At 32.5% G+C, this 22,850-nt stretch overlaps 1 protein-coding gene across 1 annotated transcript in view; it reads left to right on the top strand.

The window, feature by feature from the left end:
• Positions 1-22,850, top strand: part of LOC106883518 (diacylglycerol lipase-alpha) — a 103,671-nt gene that overhangs the window by 18,238 nt on the left and 62,583 nt on the right. Inside the window, exon 3 of the mRNA XM_089338469.1 lies at positions 10,247-10,418. Coding sequence (XP_089194595.1) covers positions 10,247-10,418 — 172 coding nt within the window. The remainder of the gene's footprint in view (positions 1-10,246; positions 10,419-22,850) is intronic.

Genomic DNA, 22,850 nt, shown 5'->3' with positions numbered 1-22,850 from the left:
TTCAATGTAATTAACTGGAAGCAATGTAATCAGAAATTGGATATTATAGCTTACAATGTGAACATTATCATCTCTTCATTAATTTAATGTTGGACAGGAAGCTTTGTATTCTATGCAAAGTAACGTTGACTGTGAATGCTGTATTCAGCTATAATCTGCTCGTGTTCTAAGCTGTCAATTATAGTTGCTGTGTGTCCAACTAAATCCAAGATGGCTGGCTAAACTTAAAATAGGTTTATAAAATATAATAGTACTTAATTGTTTTGCAGACTTTTGAAACAGAAGTATGCAATATAAATCATTGCTATTTTCTACATGACTTGCACAAAAATAGGAATTTAAAGTGAGACAGAATAGTAGCAACTTATCACATATCCTATGTCTTAAATGATACTTCAAATTAATTGAATTAAAAATAATTAGAAAATTAAATCTTCTTAGAAATAATTTGAGTTCAAGTGCATTCAAGCAGTTGTTTAAGTAGTTGTGAATTAGAATAAATGTCATTTTTTTTTTAATGAAAGAGCTGTTAAAATATTTTTTAATGTTAGAAAGAAGTGGAATGTTAATTAGAATGATATAACAAACTTGTATAGATTTTATTTCAAAATTACCGCTAGATTTTTACCAACAATAAATTCATTGAGTAAATCTTCTCTTTGATCTAAATTAGTTCTTATCACACCGCATTGTTGCATAAACATTTAAAAAGACAACCTAAATAAGCAATTCAATTATGTTAAACTATATATATATATACACACACACATATATATATATATATATATATACATATATATATATATATATATATATATATATATATAGGCATGATTGTGTGGTTAAAAAGCTTGCTTTGCAACCATATAGTTCTAGGTTCAATTCCTTTCTGCAGTAACTTGGGCAGGTGTCTATTATTATTGGTTGGCCCAGGGTAATAATGTGTATTGAGCACTCCTCTCTCATACATCTGACATAAGCCAATATATGTACATACATATATATATATTTATGCATGTGTATGTATCATCATCATCATTTTTCTGGCATGGGTTGAACAGTTTAACAGGAACTGGCGAGCCAGAGGACTGCACCCAAGCTCCACTCTATGTTTTGGCATGGTTTTTACAGCTGGACGCCTTTGCTAACACCAGCCACTTTTCAGAGTGGGCTGGGTGGTTTTACATAGCACCACACTGGCAGCACACACACACACACGTGTGTGTGTGGATGTGTTTGTGAGAATGTTGAAATTTTGTGATCACATAAGCTGTGATTGATAATTTCTGTTGTCATTTTCCTATCAACAAATCCTCCAGAAGCTCTTTTACTTTTGAAGGCTTGCAGAAGGTGAGGGTTAGTGAAAGGAAACACATCCAGCTGAAAACAATACTTCAGTAATATATGTTTGTTTAACCCATGCTACCCTGTAAAAACATAAAATGAATGAGCAAACAAAGAAGCATAATTTAATCAGAAACCAAATCTTTTCATTGGACTTCTTTCTGATATTGTAGTAAATTGATTATGTTTGACTATGTTTTCTCCATTTCAATTAATAATTATTTTAGTATTGCTTTCCTTTGAAATTAATTTTTTTAAATTTAAAGATTAATAATTTGTTTTAATTTGCATTTATTTTACATATCTAAAACTTAGGTGCTCCTGTGTCTGATGATGTATGAGTTAGCCAAAGTATTCCAGCAGGATCTACAATGCTTTTTCACTTTGAACTGTTTTTATGACTTGAAGTTTTTCATGGGTCAGAGTGCTAACCAGAAGCTCAACTTCTTACATTTCGGAAAGAGACTGTAAGTGATCCACAAAGTATAGGGTCATTGGTCTTCTTGAGATTTCTCCATCCGTGTTATTGGCTGTTGCAGAGCTCCTCTGCTCACCACTAGGTGTGAGAACACCACCCACTCATGCATTTTAGCCCACTAGCTGAGGCAAAGTCCTGGAGTATGGCACTTGAAGCCAGTACATGAGAGATTTAGTGGGTGAGTGAGAGTCAGTGATAGCTGTTCATTCTACCAAGAAGGGAGTTGTATGCTAGACACCTAAATTACTCTCTCCATGTTGAGACCCCCCACACCCTTAATATGGGTTAAGGTATCTAAAGATTCAAATAATGATAATTTTCTTATCTACCACATTTTTCTATTACTTAATCATTTCCTTCTCACCTACTTTCACCTGTTAATAACAGCTGCTAACTATAATTATTCAAAGAAACTAGTTTTCAATGTAACTGTGTACTGATGCATTTTTATGGATATGTGTAGTTAGTTGATGATTGTATATGGGCATTGTACGTGTATGTGACCATTTTGGATTTTCTATGAGCCATTGGATTTTTTTCACACATTGATTTTAACCCTTCACTTGCTGAATGTTGTAAGAAAAAGAACTTAGAAGTTCTTTTTAGGTAAAAAGATTATTGTCATCATTTACCATTGGGTTGTCATGACCCAACCCTGGGAAAACAACAATATTTAGGCATCAGGAACAACATTCTCAACACTGTAAAATCATCTTCCTCACTGTATCTTCTGTTTTATATCTAATTTTCTGTGCTAGGATGAATAAATTTGATGAGTCTTCTGACTGCCTAATTTTACAAATTTCTTATATCTTGCTTCAGTTAACTATAAAGTTTAATGTTTTATGGGTACATAGTTCTTTCTATACTTCAGCTATATTAGTTTATAACATCTTTCTCACAAAATAGCACATTTTCTTACTGATGCTGTTAGATCATTAATATTGAATTCATTAAGCAATGTCTATAATAACTACAGGCTATTTTTTTCTCAGCTATTACTCAATTTTTATCCTAAATTTCTATTACACAGACAACAGATTATGTTTATCCCAGTTCTTTCTAATTGCTGCCTTTAAAATTCCTGTTTCATTGCCATACTATAAAATGTTTTATTACTAGATATCCATTGTAATCTAAATTACCTAATCTAAAATGGAAGTTCTTACTGTCTACTTTCAGCAGATAATATATGCCTTGCCAAAAATAAAAAAAATTAAAATCTCTTAATGAGTGAGTATTATTATACATTCATCCCAGTCAAGGAAGAAACAAAATTGTTTTTATTAGGAATTTTCTTTTTGAGAGCACTTATATTCATTAGATTAAAACATACATTAATTTGCTATGTAAATAGTTTTCATTTTTTTAAAAAACAAAAGAAATGAACACAGTAGCTTGCTTGAGAAAAAACTGTTCAAATTATTTATTAGATGCAACTACTATTTAACTGGATTAAAGAAACTTGGTCAATTCATTCAAAGCTGAGAAATAGTAGATGAATATTTTTCAAATTGAATCAAAACAATTCTGCTAAAATGGTAATGTACACAATTTGGCAGAGTATCAAAAATTACAGTCAAGCAATTTAGATGAGATTCTATTATAGATGGCTTGTATTTATGGTTGTGAGCAGTTATGTTAGGAGAAAAGATGGAATAGGCTAAGGCTTCAAAATCAATAAGGATTGGCTGTGTACAATCAAAAGAACCATTACAGAAAATTGTTCTTTATGGATAACAGAAACATATGGCATAAGATCTATTTATTTAACTATCTATATAGTGTTTTATTGGTTTTAATGTGTGTGTGCACATGCATGCATGTACATTCCTAATGAGTCTTTTTAACTGATATGTGTGTGTGTGTGTGTGTTTAAAACTGAGAGTTTATCTCATTATTTGAGTTTCATGCCACTGCAATCTTCAGGTGAGAACAACGATTACAATAGCTTGAAGCTTGAATTGAAAGCCTAACTCTCAGTTTCAATAAAAGAAAGCACATCCTATACTAATTGTATTGAGCACTCCTCACTCATTCATCCAACATAATCTAGCCTGTGTGTATATTTCCATTTTCCTGTTTTCTTATTCAGCAACTTTGCAAATAACATTTCCACCATTCTCATTTTTAATGAGTGTTTCAATCTACATGTAACAATCTACATGGATACATATTGAATAAAATAATGGAATAAGGAGATGTACTTCAAGAGGAAACAGCTGAGAGTTACCCTACCTACCTACCAACTTATAGGTATATATATATATATATATAAGGCAAATAAGAAAATGAAGAGGATAATCAATCAACAAACATCAGCCTGTAGACATTCATTTATATCTGTTTATTAATTGATTACAGTCATATGTATAAGTAATCAAAATAAACATGAAATAAGCAAATAAACAAGTAAATAAATAGATAAATAAAAATAAACAAATGAATAAGAATAAATGAGTGAAAAACTACTAAGCTTTTATAGCTGTTTCTACTATGTGGCTGCCCAATCTGCCAAGTTTTCCACATCATGCCAATAATATACATGGATTTTACAAAGGTTGAACAAACATTGGACAGGGGTTGGACAGTGACTGAGCCCCAATATGTGAGGAGGTAAGGTAAAATAATAAAATAAAATAATAGAAATAGTAAGGAATAGTAAAAACATTAATTCCAAGGTCACTTGCAGGAGTAATTTCCACTATATATTGATTGCTATCCTTTACTAATTTATGTGTAACACAACATTCTCTATAACCTTATATATTATTTTCTTTATAAATAAATATACATCTTACTAGTATATATATATATATATATATATATATATATATATATATATATCTGATTACACCAGTTTTTCCATATATTTCTAAGCATTTATTTTAAGCACTCATTTATTTTCAAGCACTTATTTTAAAAAATTTACCCATGAGTCTTAATCCATATACCTATTAGTATTTGTATATCTAGGTGTATTCAAATACACCTATGACAGTATACCCTATATTTCTATCCCTTCACCTCCAACTTAGCCAGAATAACTCTCATTGTAATTGTAATTAATTTTATAAGTTTACAATTTTATAACTTCACAAATATACTTTCTCTATAATTGAAAATAGCCTCAACCTTATTTTAAGTATCTAAATATCTTTCTATATCCCAAAATGGGAACACAATACACAGTTACCCTTTCAATTGTAGTCTATAAGTCTGAATACATTTTCATTCTTTCATTTTCACCTTTGCTTTTCTATTACAGACAATTACTTGTAAATTTGAAAGTATAACTTAGAACATTTCCTAAATCTTACTTTAGTACATAATTTCTCTCTGCATTTTAATATGATAATGTACTAATCGGCTACCTCCCTCTGATAGAGTCCAGTATTGTTTATTTTTTCCATCCATTGCTTCATCCTTTATTTTTCTCATTCAGACTTGTAAGTTTGATATATATACTTATAAATTTGATATATATATCTCAGATATATTCAAAAAAATAATATATCCATAACCGTAGATATTATTCATTGCCCATTCATTAGGTAAGGCTCCTTAGACAATTTATTCCTTAAATATTTTTATTTTTTGTTTTTATTTGTCTTGTATTTTATTGATAGATTTAACAAACCTGAACAACACCATTGTTTTCAAATATTAGTGGACCAATTAAGTCGTAGGATTGACTATGGCCTCACCCTTCTCTTCATAGGGCTATTTGGATGAGGTTTTTGTTAATAAATAATAAGTAATAACATTGCACTAAGGTTTTACACAAATTATTCTTTCATTGATATACTTATGTATTAATTTCCCCAAACAAGTTCACATTAGTTACTTTCTCAATTCTTTTTATGATGCTCTATTAGATAGCAGTTAGCCTCTAACTTTTGATCCCTGTGATATGCCATACCTTGTTAAATGATTTGCAGATATTTAAAACAATAACAAAAGTATCAAAGCTGCTATCCAGTGCCTTATTTAACCTATGAGTAGTAACCATTTGTTAGAAGTAGATCTGACTTTATACTGTTTGTTAATAAAGAGATTGGCTAATGATGAGCTTGTTATTGATAGATTAAAACAGCTTAACTATTGGTGCTTCATAGATTAATTGGTGTATGTTGAGATGGGAAGGAATGTTCACCAGAGTTTTTGAAAACTGAGTTAACTACAGACTTCTTCCATGAACAGAGAAAATCTCTTTGCAACAAATCTTGAACAACATCACTAGAATTGGGGGGATGTCAGAAGAAAGATTTTTCGAATGACTGGGGTTTGATCTGGGCCATTAGCTTTTGATGGATCAATATCATTTATAAGTTCAAAAACCTCCCTGAATGATATTCTAAAGTCAGAAATACAACAGTTAGGTTGAATGGAAGATTCTGGCAAAGAATGGTTAAAGGCTTCCAGCATGGAATTTGATGCAAAGTTCTTAACTTGGCTTTGTTTGAGGACAAAGAGATTACTTTAGGATTATTGAATGATTTTTGGAATAGATTTTCTTGATTCAGTATTCTATTTCAGTCAGAGCAATTTTACTTATATTGTTAATACTTTATATCATGACATTAACATCTCAATTATCTGTCTACTTTCTGTTATAAATTGGAAACTTCATTATATATGAAATTATTATTGACTAAATGGTATTTTGAAGAATCTTATATTTTCATGTCAAAATATGCATAAAGGAAATTTTCTCTGCTGAAATGTCACTCAGAAATCTTATACATATTTGACTTTCTTCTTAGCAAATATTTATGAATCAACCACTTCATTTCTTATAGTCTTTCAATAATAATGTTCTTTCTTTCTAAAATGAACTTCATTTCATTCATATTATAGCATTAACTTCTATATTTTTGAAATTAGGTATTTCTCAATATGCATAGGGCCTTAAAATAGAACCAATTAACTTTGAGGATGAATATATTATCTGAGGATGAATGTAATTGAATGGGATACTCACTTGTAAACCTGCAAATTATTATCAAGGAAGAGAGGGTATGTAAATTACATCCAAATGCCAAGTTAACTGACCAAGTATGAGCACCAGACAGTGACAACCAAATTAGTGACCAATGTAGATGAGAAAGAATCATATTTATAATCCCTGAAGCCTAGATATACTAACCAACAGCCTTGTTCCAAACCAGTTGCAATGAAACTATCTGTGACCAGATTGAAGTTAGTGTGATGAAAATGTTGATACCAAATAATAAGTATTTATTTTATGTGTTTTTGAATGGTTGAAATGTATTTTCCTTGCTGTAGCGGTTTTAGTTTCAATACACATTCTAAGATCAAATCACTTGCCAGACAAATACATTTCCAAAAGTTTTCATGATTATTCAGCCACAAGGTATCCCCAGTTGCAGAAGCATAACAGTATCATGATTTTTGCCCAAAATTCCACCATAAGTTATGATACAGTCTCTTAACAGTTAGACCAAGCAAAAATGCAGTCAAAGAATGATTAAATCAGGGAAGTATGTAATAAATAACTAGATAGAAGTTGTGCAAGTTTGGAAAGAAAGCAGTCCAACAGATTAAATTGATGATAATGATAGTAATGGTTATATTTTAAATATGACATTGGTGGGAAGTGATAACTTTAGCATCAAGACTAAAGAATAATAAGCAATATTGACAATATATGCTTACAAGAAGCACATGGTTGAGATACAAGACTATTGCAATAAATTAATACTGAACATTGCATTTCAACTGTTATGGTTTGCCTTGACAAAATATATTTTATTACTTGCCTCAGTTTGCTTAGCTGAATACAGGTATCACAGCCAATTATAATATGAACAGTAAGTGGTAAATATGGCATTCATGTATAAAAATACACAGTCAAAATAACCTACATGCTAGTACCAAACAAATGTCCACTTGTGTAATTTACTTGCATCGAAGATTTCATGCTCTTCATTGCCACTAGCATATGAATTCTTCATCATCATCATCATCATCATCATAATAGTTTCAATGTCCATTTTATTGTTTGCATGGGTCACTGATGCATATTTTCTATGGTTTGATGCCCTGTGTTGCCAACCCTCGCCTGTTTCCAACTGAGGTAAAATTTCCCCATGTCTAGACATGTTTTCATGGAAGATTGTACAGTGGTGACACTTGTTTACAACTATCATGCAATGTCAAACCAAGGGGAGAGTGACACCTACAGACCCACATGTACTTACTCACACAAACATGTATACACACACACACATGTGTACACACACATTCAACAAACTTCTTTCAGTTTCCATCTACCAAATCCACTCACAAGGTTTTGGTCAGACCAGAGCTATAGGAGAAGACACTTACCCAAGATGCCATGCTGTGAGACTGAACCTGAAACTATTTAGTTAGGAAGCAAACTTTTTACTCACAGCCATGAATCCCAGTACATTAATTCTAGTTCTGTTGCAGTTCTTTGATATATCAAAATTTGTTGTGTCCAACTCCAATTCCAACAAATTAATGTATCATCTCAGATGAAACATTAACTGTAGCATGGCTCCTTTGAACCAGAATCTTCGTTTTTTATGAGTTGCATTTATCTTTGCAGTTGACCTATTATTTCTCTTTACAAAAATCATATTTAAACCAAAATTATATTTAATCCTGTTTTAATTAAATTCTAAGACCTTGTCTTTTCTTCTAACTTCAAAACAATTGCAGTGTTTGTTTGTTTTTTGTCCTATGTTATTGTTTAGCTTCTAAGTTAGCCCTGGTTGAGCAGACCTATCTTTATAAGCATTCTGCTGTGACTATCTTGGCTTTTTCTTTAGGTATAGTGCACCTAGGACTGTATTATCCAGTGTATTTCTTTTTAAGACAGTAGGTAGGATTTAAAGAAGATTTGGCTCCTATTTTTAGCAGTTTGTGTAACTATTCGGAGATTCCTTTGTGGGCATCTTTTGTTCTGGATTCGGTAATTTATGTACTAAATTACAAATGAATTTTAGGGTCTTACATCCAAAAATAATGGGGGAGCTCTGTTGTTTGATGAGAATGATCCATACAGTTCTATATTTAAGAGATGAGGAATTATGTACATTATTTACATTTGACAGATATTTGTCCTCATCTTGTTTGTTGTTAACACAATGTTTTGGCTGATATACCCTCCAGCCTTCATCAGGTGTCTTGGGAAAATTTTAGACCTGGGTTCTCATTCCTAAGGTATTTTTCGATGTTGTTGTTGTTGTTCAGGTCACTGCCTGGAATTGAACTCAGAATCTTTGGGTTAGTAGCCCGTGCTCTTAACCACTATGCCATATACCAATGTTTCCTACAATTTTATATTACAGCAGAGATGGCTGAATTATTTTATTTTATTATTTATTTATATAGACTTGACTATAACATATTGATTTGAGAAATAATAATAATAACATCGAAAAATACCTTAAGAATGAGAACCCAGGTCTGAAATTTTCCCAAGACATCTGATGAAGGTTGGAGGGTATATCAGTCGAAATTTTGTGTTAACAACAAACAAGATGAGGATAAATATCTGTCAAATGTAAATAACGTAAATAATGGAGAATGATCCAGTTGTTCAATCAACTGAATTACCTGCTCCTGAATTAATGTGTCAATGGCTAATCATTCTTAATGCAACTTTCAGGTAGAATCAACATGACACAGTATGTGTGAAAAGGCTGTTTCTGACAGGCTTCTATACATTTTCCATTTATCCAATTTCACTCATAAGATTTGGGTCACCCCAATAACATTTGTTGAAGATGTTCCATTGTAAGATTGAACCTGGGACCTCATGATTGTGAAAGCAAACTTCTTAACCATTCAGCCATACTGCACCTACCCCCTTAAAAAAATAACATAGTTAATAATATACATAAACAATACATTATTTTTAACTGAAATCACCAGTAATCTTGTGTCTGCCTTAAAAATATGTTCTCCATCACGTTTTAGACATGAGTGGTTGTTATTAGGAAATTTTTTCCTTTATATATTATAACAATGTTTCATACAATTTTACATTACAGCAGAGATGACTGACTTATCATTTTATTTTATTATTTAGTCTGGTAATGTTAGAGACTAGACTGTAACATATTGAATTGAGAAATAAATGTTATTTCATTGGTTTAAATGTTATGTGTGTGAGTAGTGGAAAGTAAGTGTGACTATGGTAGATGTTCTATGAAAACACAGAGAGAACTATAAGCAACAGAACATGAATATGTTTAGAAAAGTGTTTCATTATATCCCCTAGACATATTAATACAGGCAGTAATCATTAAACTGGTATAACCAACACTAATATAGAGAACAAAATAAAATAATTACTTCTTAAGTTTGTTTTATTTTTTCATGAAGTCTCATTTGAATAAAATTTAAATTCATATTCTTTTTTGTTTTCAGGTGTTATAATTTGCAATTGGGGCATCATGTTAAGTGTTGTGGTGTGTATATGGTGTACATTTGATACAGCTGGTAGAAAGTGGGTTAAAATGAAACGTTTTCAAGAGAGTCTTAGAAGAAAGCAACGTGATCGCAAACACCAAAATTGTGTAAGACGGAACTGGCGACAAAGGTTTGTATTTGGTATTTTAAATATCTTTAATACTTTTTAATCATCTGATGAAAATTTTAATTATTTTTGTGAATATTAATTTTTTTTTAAATTTGATATTTTTTTAGATATGTTTTGGTATTATTCTGACCACATGCACAAAACTTAACTTACACTGTACTTGTTGAAGTGGTGATGAAAAAAATCACTAAATAAATAAATATACATAGGAAAATATAATTGTCTAGAGAATAAATAACATTTAATGCCAGTATCTTTAAAGGGTCAGCTAGAAATAATTGTGATGCAGAAAATCTAACATTAGTGAGCAACTAACTTTATTTTCAGTTCTATGTAAAATATGGGAGACAGCTCTGAACATGTTTTGCTTTTATCTAGGCCTCATTAGCAAAGCATTATATACTAACACATTAGCACTTATAGCCTTATAAATTTATGTTCTATAATATATATAATATTTATGTTCCTCCCATTGTATTCTTTTTGATTGGTATATTTTCCCAATATTCTTGGTTGTTAAAATTGTTACATATTCATTGAGCTACTGTCCTGGAATCATTTTTATTTTGGTTTTGGTCAGAGTTTGGAGAGAAATGTCAAAAACTTTCTCAGACTGAAAGATATGGACTTTGGGCTGTATTATCGTTAACTGTGGGATCTTGCAAGTGGCTGGAGGGAAAATACAGATAGAGATAAAGAGTATAATTGTTTTAGCTGCATGTCATTAATGACTAGTAATGATTTAGTAAGGTGGGTTTGTTTTCTTAAGATGTCTGGTGTTGGTGATGTATCAAACTGTTAAATCATTATTATTGTAAAATGTATGTGTGTGTGTGTTTTTTTTTTTTTGTTTTTTTTTATAAAAGATTCCTGTTCATAGATAATGTACATGTCTAGCTATAGGTGTTGAAGTGTTTGGAGGCTGTGTATATATACAAGATCTGCATGCAGAAAATTTAGAAATGTAGGCAAGGCCATTCTGTGCACATGGCAGCAGGTTAGTTGTTAATGTAGAAGAGTATGGGAGAGATAACTGAATCTTGAAGTAATTGATTTGATGGAATGAAGGTTGGAGGGACATTAACACATGTTTATCATTGTACAGCAACTTATTCATTATGATTAAAATGAGAGTCTAGTTAGGAACTCCATTGCATAACATTTATTCCAAATACTAATATTGCATATGTTATACAAATTTGAGCACAATTTTTTTCACAAATTGTTTATTTACTTTTTGTTTCATCTCTTCAACTAACATAAAATATAAAATATGAATATGTAGGTGTAGTGTGGCTATAGTTGCAGGTGTGGCTATGTCATTAAGAAGCTTGTTTCCAACCATGTGATCTCAAGATGCTTAGCAGCTTGGGCAAGTGTCTTCTACTTTAGTTCCAGGAAAATCAAAGCCTTGTAGGTGTATTTGATAGACGCAAGCTGTTGTGTATATATATAGTATGTACGTATGCATGTATGTCCATATTAACCTTAGTCTTGACATCCTGTGATGGTTGTAAATACGCATCACCATTGTTGTTTGTTTCCAGTCTTCCAGGAAAAACACTCTAGCTATGAGAAAATATTGCCTTACTTAAAAAACAAGTGAGGGATGGCAACAAGAAGGACTTACAGCAATAGAAAAGTCTGCCTCAACAAATTTCATTTAAGCCATGCACACAGTTTCTTTGTAGGAAGAATTTGAATAATTAGAAAAAAAGAAAACTCCCTGTACACACAGACATGCATGCATGACAACCTTCTAAACAGTTTCATTCTGCTCTCATGGCATTGGAAACCCAAAGCTACAATAGAAGACTTTTACCAAGTTGCTCTGCAGTGGAATCAAACCTAGAATCATGTAGTTTTGAAGCAATTTCTTAACCACAGCTATGCCAGTACCTTCACAGCATAACTTCTTTTGGTGATGAAAAAAATTACAATATTGTAACAAATATAGATATTTTGAATCAATACTTTATTATTATTATTATTATTATTATTATTATTATTATTATTATTATTGAAGCCATTACATGCTACATTAGTTTGCAGGACGTTGTCTTGAGATTTGGTGATACCAAGTTTCCTCAAATCTGAAGGATCTTTCTTAAGATTCTTGCAGAATACAAGTTTGCACTTCAGGTCAACAATGCAAGTCTCAATTTTAATATCTATCAGTCTTTTAGGTAGCAGTTTGGGTGTTGTACCAAGTACTCCAATTATCATAAAAATAATTGTCATCTTAGTTTTCCACAACCTCTTCATCTTTCTGGCTAGGTCATGATATTTTTTTTCAGTTTCTTTAGTATCAACTCAATTATCATATGGTATTGCAAATTCTATGATCTTACACTTTTTCTTTCTTTTTTTTATAAATATTTTTATTTTTGTCCTTTACAATCATATCTAGTCTTTTCATAAAATCATGTAATTATTATTTCCCATCACACCTTCTGGCCCATGTTCATACTTTGTTTCTGCTACTTTGAATGCACGTATTTGGCTAACATCCCAATGCATTCTTTCATCTACACAGTTATGCCTACACTTATACTCTCTTTATACTAGCTTACTGCATTCACTTAAAAGATGGTTAATTCTTTCATTTCCTTTCCCACAGGTTCTGCGTTTGCTCTCTGAGTTTTATCAATCTTTGCCTTTTATCAGATTTATTCTAATAGCTAGTTGCTGAACAACTATAATTAGCAAGTCAGTTTCTCACTTCAGGTTTCCATCCACTAGCCACAACCAACAATCTTTACTTTGAACATCCTTGGTTTGTTGCATGAATTAGTCATGTAATTCCTTCTCTTTCCAGCTACTTTTCTTGTTGCTCCTCCTTCTCTTCTTGAATTCTCCTGTTTTTTGGATATTTCTAGCTGCTAATCATATTCTTTCTTCACTACACATTAAATAGCTTTTTAACCCCAATAGCAAAGTGCTAATAATGTCTTCTGCATTTAGAAATCCTCTGTTTTCTTCCTTTTTTGTTAGGCAGAGCCTGTCAGTATTAGTTAGAGTGATGTGCATTGTTTATTGTTATTGGGAAGTTGCACTATCCAAAAGTTGAGCATACATATGTACTTCACCAGTGAAAATGTGCAAACACTAAGTAAAACACTGGAACTCTGTTTATCTGACAAGGAAAGAAAAGAGAGGAAAGAACAACTTCCTGATAGAGTACTTGACTCATTGGAAACTGAAAAATCATTGAGTGTTAGATTTAACTTTTCTTTAGGAGATGATAAAAATGTCAGGGTTTATAAAGTGTATATGTAAGAAGACAATTTTAAATATCTGTTAATTTCTACAAGAATAAATTATATATACAATCTAAGCCTTTCAGTAAAATTTTATTGACTTCATGAATTGCTCCAAGTCTAAGTAAGACTTAAATAAATCTCTGTTTTTTTTTTATTTCAATTATTTTTAATATCATTTTGGAGCAGAGAGTTGGCAGAATCATTAGGGTGTCAGAAATGCTGTCTTGCAGTATTTCTTCCTGTTCTTTACAATCTGAGTCTTTCATCTCACCAGAGTCAATAAAATAAAATATCAGCTAAGTCCTGGGTTTGAAGGTATCAAATTACCTTCTCTCCTCAAAATCGTTGGCCTTATGTCTAAATTAGAAACCATTATTAGTTTGTTTGTGGGTTCATATCCAGCAGGTAGTCTTCAATCATTTTTTAATTTAAGCTTCACTTTTATTTCAATATAGTATTGCCATTATTTCTAGCTAAATCCACTTCAAAATTCACCTTTAAAATGATTTATTTCACCATTATTAGTACCATTTTTCTTCAGTGTGTAATATATAAATGTTATGTTTATTTTGATTGCTGTTCCACATAACCTGATGACTTCTCTGCCTGATTTTATTTTCCTTTCAATATTAGTATTTTCCATCCTCATGTGATATATGTTATATCTATTATAATGATTGGTGTTCAACATACAATAAATGCAAGCAAACTATTGAACTGCAACTATTAATATTAAAAAATAATGAATAATTTATAGAAAAGCCTTATTAAAAATTTACAGAACTCACTTTATCATTCCTTGATCAATTTCCTTGATGACTGCATGCCAATCCTTTCAATATTTCATCATGGCATTTATTTTGAGTAAAGCTTCAACAATGACCTATCAAGAGGAGACACAAGTGCAGAATTCTTTTTCTTTTTTTTAATCAGATAAACCTGATAGACTTTGATTTGGAATTTTGCCAAATACTCAAAATATTTTATTACATAGCAGGAATTATTTATTCCTATTAACGTAATCTTTTCTTTCATGTTCACATTTAATGATGCTTGTTTCTTAATTTGTCATCACTAGTCAAAATACATGTTACTGCTTTGATTATTTTTATTCTCCATTCATGTTTATCATAGAAGTTATAAATCGTATATTTTTGCCTCCTAGAGTTTTGTAAGTATGAAATAAGATTTAACATGTTACTTGCTAAATAGCAAACAAATACCATTAATTCGTATCAGATATTTTTTAATTTAATACCAAAGTTTAAATTTAATACCAAATTTATTTCAAGCTTATTTAAAATTTAAAAAGTGTTCTGCATATTTAATGGTTACAATTTAGCATAAATTTACTTATTGGTATTTTCTCTATCTTACTCTGTAAATTGACAATGGTACCATTCAGGTACACACACACATATGTGACTATAGGCACCAGGCCCAATGTGCAAACAATTCTGCTAGCTCACTGCCTTATTCATCATCATCATCATCATCATCATCGTTTAACGTCCGCTTTCCATGCTAGCATGGGTTGGACGATTTGACTGAGGACTGGTGAACCAGATGGCTACACCAGGCTCCAATCTGATTTGGCAGAGTTTCTACAGTTGGATGCCCTTCCTAACACCAACCACTCTGAGAGTGTAGAGGGCCAGTCAGGCAGTACTGGCAATGGCCACGTTCAAAATGGTGTATTTTACGTGCCACCTGCACAGGAGCCAGTCCAGCGGCACTGGCAACGATCTCACTCGAATGTCTTTACATGTGCCAGGAAGGCAACGCTGGGCACAGGTGCCATCACGATTTCACTTTCGCTTGCCCCAACAGGTCTTCACAAACCAAGTTTCGTGTCGAATGAAGGAGACGATGTTGGCATGGGTGCCAGTCGTCGAATTTAGTTCGATTTCAATTTCACTTGTCTCAACAGGTCTTCGCAAGTGGAGTTTAGTGTCCAATGAAGGAAAGGTACAAGAGTTGAGAAAAGTTCAGGTGTTCAATCTTTTCGATGATTGTCAGGGATTTTCTCAACTCTTGGGATGAGTCTATAATATTGTATTTTATTAATAATAATATACACCCTCTCTTAACCAATATATAAGTGCCAATTTTTTCTAACTTATGTATTTTTAGACAGCTATATATATATATATATATATATATATATATATATATATATATACACATACACACACACACACACACACACATACATAGAGAGAGAGAGAGAGAGAGAGAGAGAGAGAGAGAGAGTCAACAGATGAGATCCAAAGATGCTCAATATAGACAAAAATTTCATAGCACTCATATGATTTGAACTTCTGATGTCTTTATTGAAGACTAAGTCCATTGGGTAAAGAATGGTTATAAGAGGAATCTAGGTGAGCTAATATGGAGATAATGATGCAAATAAACAAATAAAACTGCTTAGGTTAAATATATAAAATATGATGGGTACCCAAAAGTAACCAGGAATGTGCTCTATGGGACAAGCCCATTGTAGTTCAGGCTTCTGCCACTAGAAGCCACTTGATGTGACCCTCAAGCATATTATTCAAAACATTATCTGTTGAAGATGTAAGTGATAGCATTGATTTTTAGCTACAAGCTAGTTTATATTCAACATCTTCACTTAATTCAGTCCTGTTACTTGATATGAGAATAATGGCCAGAATAAACATGTTACTTAAAAGAATTACTAGCATCATCCAATCTTCAAAGTGAAATCACCATTTATATTACCTCATAGAAGACTTGAAAATCTTTATATAAATATACATTTTCTCTGGAGCTTCCACCTGTGAAATGTGATGCCATCAGAGGCAGCATTTCATATCAAGCAATCATCTAAATGGTTCAGTTTGTCATTATATTTATTGTTGCACTTTAATATCTTTGTCAGTTGATATTTATGGTATTCAGTATGACCAATGTTTCAATAATGAATAAAAATGTAAAAACAATAAAATAGACTGTAGAATAGTGCACTAAACATAATTCTCTCATCCATATAATTCATTTTTATTGCTTGTTACAAATGCATAGAGGTAGTACGTATATAATGGATTCAGAATTAAAAACTAAGAGCTGTACCAAAATAAATTATGAATTGTATAATTTGAGAGGAGAATACTACTAAGTTGATTATAGCACAAAACAAAACAGTTTTTAAGAGAAAATAATGAAACAAAAAGACAGTTGAGGGTCCACCCAAACACCTCATCACTGCTATTTTTATCTCTTCCCAGTTCTAACCTGATCACCCCATCCCGCTTCTTAAATGTGAGAAGTCATGTAGCACTTGTACAGAAAGAAATCTGTTTGCTCTGGATCTTTCCTTCATATCTTAATCACTCATCTTCTAGCATAAAGTTACCTCTTTTTTGTGGCAGGGTCATAGTCTTGCAAGCTGCATAGCAACTTGGCTAGTGCTGGTGGTATGAATTGTATGCTATAAAGTGGTTGGTGTTAAGAAGAGCATCGTCATAGAAACCATGCTAAAGTAGGCAATGGTACATGATACAATCTTTGGACCCTGTCTCATCCTACGTTTGCCAATATGGAATATAGACATTAAATGATGAAGATACATACATACACACACGTGTGTGTCTTTATACATACATATATATATATATATATATATATATATATATTACATACATTCGCCATGATAGATCGCTGACCACTACATTTATATTTTTTTTCTCCTTGTTTCTCTCCTTATTTCTTTCTGTGTTCCTTTCAGTTGAAGTGCGTAGCTCGAAATGTCAAAGACATTCTCTATTCCCGAGCGTTAAACTAATACATCCATTTGTTGTTTACACCACCTGTCTTCGTCTGTTGTTTTTTTCATAAATTCTCCCATATATATATATATATATATTACACACATATATATATTACATACATATATATAGATATAGATATATATTACATATATACATATTACAAATATATATATATATATATATAAATAGATAGATAGATAGATAGATAAGAATAAGTCCCGGGGTCGATTTTCTCGACTAAAGGCGGTGCTCCAGCATGGCTGCAGTCAAATGACTGAAACAAGTAAAAGAATATATTACATACTAGCAGAAATACCCGGCGTTGCCCGGGTTAAAGAGAATAATGAAATCTAAAAACGCCGTCTAGACTACGCATCATCTTTATATATAGAGATGTATATACACACACGCACCCAAACACACGTATATATATGTATATCAATATAAATATATGAAAGTCAATGAAGTTTCGTAAAAGAAGGTGATCATGTACATACTTTCTTGCTGTTGTGATTATAACACCTCGTTGTAAACAATGTTCCTTGTTTTCCCTTGTGGAGCATATACAAATAGGTTTTTTTGCTGCCCACTCTTGAGCAGCCAACATACAGTTGTCCATGTGAGAAGCAGGGCTCTTCCAAGAGAAGACCAGCTACAGACAGTGTTTGACCCTGAGATTTGTTTATGGACATGACAAAAGTCACACGAAGGGGGAATTCTAGTCTTCTGAATGTAAAAGGAATGTCTGCTCCTAATGGAGTAAGAGGAATTATTGGAATAAAGACGTCATCCCCTTTTGCACATCCAGAAAGAATGGTAGCCTCGATAACATGTGACATCATTTTCTTTATCACGAGTCATGTTCCATTGCAAAGTCTTGGTGGTTCCAGATTGCGGAGCAGCATAACAGGCGTTCCAACTTTAAGTGATAATATGTGGGGAGGTAGTCCTGGAGGCTCCAACGAATTGAGAAATTCAGAAGGATAGTTCACCACTTCATTTGTATCTGGAACTGTATCAACAGATTTGTAAGTTTGAAGATTGCCGGGAAGAGAATGCATCAGGTGTTGATTAATTTTTGTAACAGCTACGTTTTTTGGAGCTAATATTGCTCTTTCACAAAGCCACTTGTGATTTTGGTAGTTTTGTTTAAAGTTGGGAAAGACTTTGTGTCTGAGGTCATCTACAGAATTAACAACAGAACAAAATGGCCGGAGGTCTGCAACGAAATAATTTTACTCAACACTTTGCAAGTGAATCAGTGGAGGCAAAGATGCGTCTCATTTACTTGACAATTTATGCACCACATTGCAGAAATCACAATGTAAGTATATCTGAAAGGGTAGTCTTACACTGTTGTACCGTTGAATTACAAATAATGCTCATCTGTTATGTTGGGGTTAAAATTTCATCAACATCAAAAATATATGAATTTTCATGGGAGTTATGGCCGTTATGCAAAGAATATAATTTCCAAATTTCATAAAGATCCATTCAGTACCTTTGACGTAGTTTTGGATAAGAAAACAAATGACTAATGTGTGTGTTTGTGTGCATGTGTATGTGTGTGTGATGGGTGTATATACGTATAGATATCTGTATGCATGTATATATGTACATATTACATGTACATCTATATATATATATATATATATATATATATATATACATCTACACATGTATACATGTATGCATATATATATATATATATATATATATATATATATATATATATACATATACGTGTACATATACATCTATATGTATACATATACATCTCTCTCTCTCTCTCTCTCTCTCTCTATCTATACATATACGTGTACATATACGTCTATATGTATACATATACATCTCTCTCTTTCTTTCTCTCTCTCTCTATATCTATACATATACGTGTACATATACATCTATATGTATACATATACATCTCTCTCTCTCTTTCTCTCTCTCTATATCTATACATATACGTGTACATATACATCTATATGTATACATATACATCTCTCTCTCTCTCTTTCTCTCTCTCTCTCTCTGAAAGTATCTGTCATTACAGTATCGAAATGGTGTACATATACATGTATATGTATACATATACTTTTCTGTCTCTCTCTTTCTCTCTCTGTGAAAGTATCTGTCATTACAGTATCGAAATGTGATTGTTTCAGTTAGTGGAATAGTTTCATTTTTAAAGTGAAAGTATTTGACATGAGTGTTTTTGTTTCACTTTTGACACGTAATACTTAAATAGTGGAGGAGATATTATGTTGCCGTGGGCTCGAACTCTGCAAGAAGTTAAAAAATTTTTTGACTAAAACACAACTAGAACCCTAAGTAAGGCATGTGTAAAATTTGAATGAAATTGGTTGCGTAGTTCTCGAGTTTTAGGGATTCACACAGACAGACAGACAGACACACATTCTCATTTTTATATATATAGATACACATATTACACATATATATATATCTTACATATATATACACATATATATATATCTTACATATATATACACATATATATTACATATATATATTACATACATATACACATATATTATATATATATATAAATAAATAGGCGCAGGAGTAGCTGTGTGGTAAGTAGCTTGCAGTCAGACAATTTCTGCGACCACATCACCACTAACATCTGGCTATCTAATTCCCCAGACTGCAACCTCCTTGATTATTATGTGTGGGGTACAGTTGAGCAAGAGACCAACAAAACTCCTTGTAATACCAAAGATGAACTGATGGAGGCCTTCATCAGGTACCTGGAGGAGGTAGTGCTACCCTGGGTCAAGAAAGTGGCTGCTGGACCCAACCTGTCTGGCAACAGGACTCCACATCATGCTACATCCATGACTGAGTTCTCCTGCTTGTGTAGCATGATGTGGAGTCCTGTTGCCAGAAATAGGGTCTTCCAGCAGCCACTCTCTTGACCCAGGGTAGCACTACCTCCTCCAGGCACCTGATGTAGGCCTCCATGTTGCGAGTGAGGCAGTGTGGGAATATAAATGGAGGCATAATGTCACCATCACTAGTGATCACCCCAAGCACCATGATGTTGACTGTATGTTTGATTTTTTTGTTACTCTTGGTACATGTTTTGGGAACATGGCAAGCCAATGGCTGTTCTGTGTTCACCATCTGATCCTGCCAGAAATTTTTCTCATCTGAGAAAGACCAAAGCAGGTTTGGTTGGAGGGGGTACTTGAGTTTGTTCAAAAGCTTTGTAGCATGGTCTCTCCTCTTTTCCTTGATGGCTTGAGATAAAAATTGGCCCTTTCTCATCTTGTATGATGAATACCGAATGTCTTCATGCACTACCTGCCTGAAAAGAAACTCAGACACTCCTATGTCCCTAGCAATGGACCTGATTGACTTGGAGGGATTATTGTCAATCATAGCCTGGATCTCACCAACAAATTCAGGAGTTCTTTTCTTATCAGAGCAATCAGAGTTTTCCAAGCTGCCATATCTTTATAATCACCATTAGATTCATCCAACTCTTTCTGAATCCTCTGCAGTGTCCTCAGATTGACACCCAAACACTCTGAAATGTTTGTATTGGAGCTTTTGGCATGAATACTAAGCAGTACATGTCATTTCCAAATTTCTGGCAGTGTGAACTGCATCATTGGTGCTGTTTTTCTCACAGATAGTACCCAACTGATCATACTATGCTGTGTAGTCAAAATCAAAAACAAACAATGTGCACACATGAAATTACATATATAAAATGGCGGCAATTTATCCATCGCACCCTGTATATATATATATATATATATATATATATATATATATATACTTACACACACACACACACATATATCAAGCAGCTAATTTGTCAAGACTGCATTTATGTTAGTTAAGTTATGGTTATTCAATATTTACTTTAAATTTGGTAATCAATAAGAAAATTATATCGTTTATAATTATATCTTAATTTCACAAAAACATCATTATTCAAAATAATGGTATAAATTAATTGAATTCTAATTAGATGTTCAAGAAAACAGGAGAATAATTTAAATTGTATTATTGTTTTAAATATTTATAGCAGCCTAGATATTAATGATGCACACAGGAAATTGTTTTTACTAGATCCGAGAAAGAAAACAATAGTCTCGCATGGCTTGTACAAACTGGTTCACCTACCTGGCAACTGTAGTATTTATTATATGGATAATGTGTCTGTTCAGCTGTGCTTCCCTGTTTCCCTGATCTAAACTAGTTGTTGCTACCAATCAATAATCTCAGTTACTGAGCCTTTGATTCATTCCCTCACATAGAATGTTGCATAATGCATAACTACTAGATACAATCTTGACATTGAGATTTCAGTTTATTGATAGTGTTCAATCATTAATTATAATATTTCTGTTCTGAATTCTAATGTTCTCTCTTCCTGTAAATACACCTCAGTCAAATGTAAGATGCTGTGATGAGAATTTATTTTTTCATGAATAGAAGAAATATATCCCTTAATGCCAGAGCTATCTAAATTTAAAGGATACAACAATAGGCTGACAACAGAGCCTTTGTAGTCTCATGACCTGCAAGAAATAGCAACTAAATCTCATTCAGATGACACCATACCATCTTTAAAAGGAAAAATACGTTTGATAATATTGTCCTTGATACACTAAGTCTGCAAACAAATCAGGGTGATTATGGATTGGCAACCATCAAGAATGGGTCATCTAAATCAGAACTTTCCTAGGATTTAACAGCAGAAACCACCTGTATAATCAAAATCATTGTTAAATATTTTATATCATAATGAATGTAGATTGGTAGAACTGTTAGATGGCACTTGTTCTGGGTCATTGTATTCTGGCAGTAACACCTGCAATGACATTGGTGCCAAGCTGGATAGGCCTAAGTCAATGGGTTTTTCCTCCTTCGATATACATCAGTAGTATGGAGAGAGGAGATATGCACATGGGCAACTGTTATTCTTCCTCAAAAAAAGATCTTATCCAAGCCTGCTCATATGTGTATTGTCTGGTCAACATTGACTAAAGGAGACTGCTTGATGTTTACATGGCTCTGCAAAGTCAAGTATTTAGCATGAATTATTAAGGCTGCTAATAATCAAGAAGGTTTTTAAAAGAAGTTTGTGTGTGTGTGGCTTTAAATCTGTCCTAGATATGTGTCATATCAGCCACCAATCAAAGTTGAAAACAAAACCTAATCTTTTAGATGGAGGTTTGACAGTGTGATATTACCAGGAGATATTTTCATAGGTTATATAGCCTAATATTTGTAGCAACTTTAACAGTTTCATGCGTGTATCAGTGATTCAGATATAAGGGGAAGTACAAGATTTTTTCCTTGATATGTAGAGCAACTGTGTTGAAGAACATGAGGATTTGATT

Source organism: Octopus bimaculoides, chromosome 2 (genome assembly GCF_046866305.1).
Source record: "Octopus bimaculoides isolate indiv1 chromosome 2, ASM4686630v1, whole genome shotgun sequence".
NCBI classification, from domain to species: Eukaryota; Metazoa; Mollusca; class Cephalopoda; order Octopoda; family Octopodidae; genus Octopus; species Octopus bimaculoides.
The sequence above is the reverse complement of the archived record's forward strand: the minus strand, read 5'-3'. Positions and strand labels throughout refer to the sequence as shown.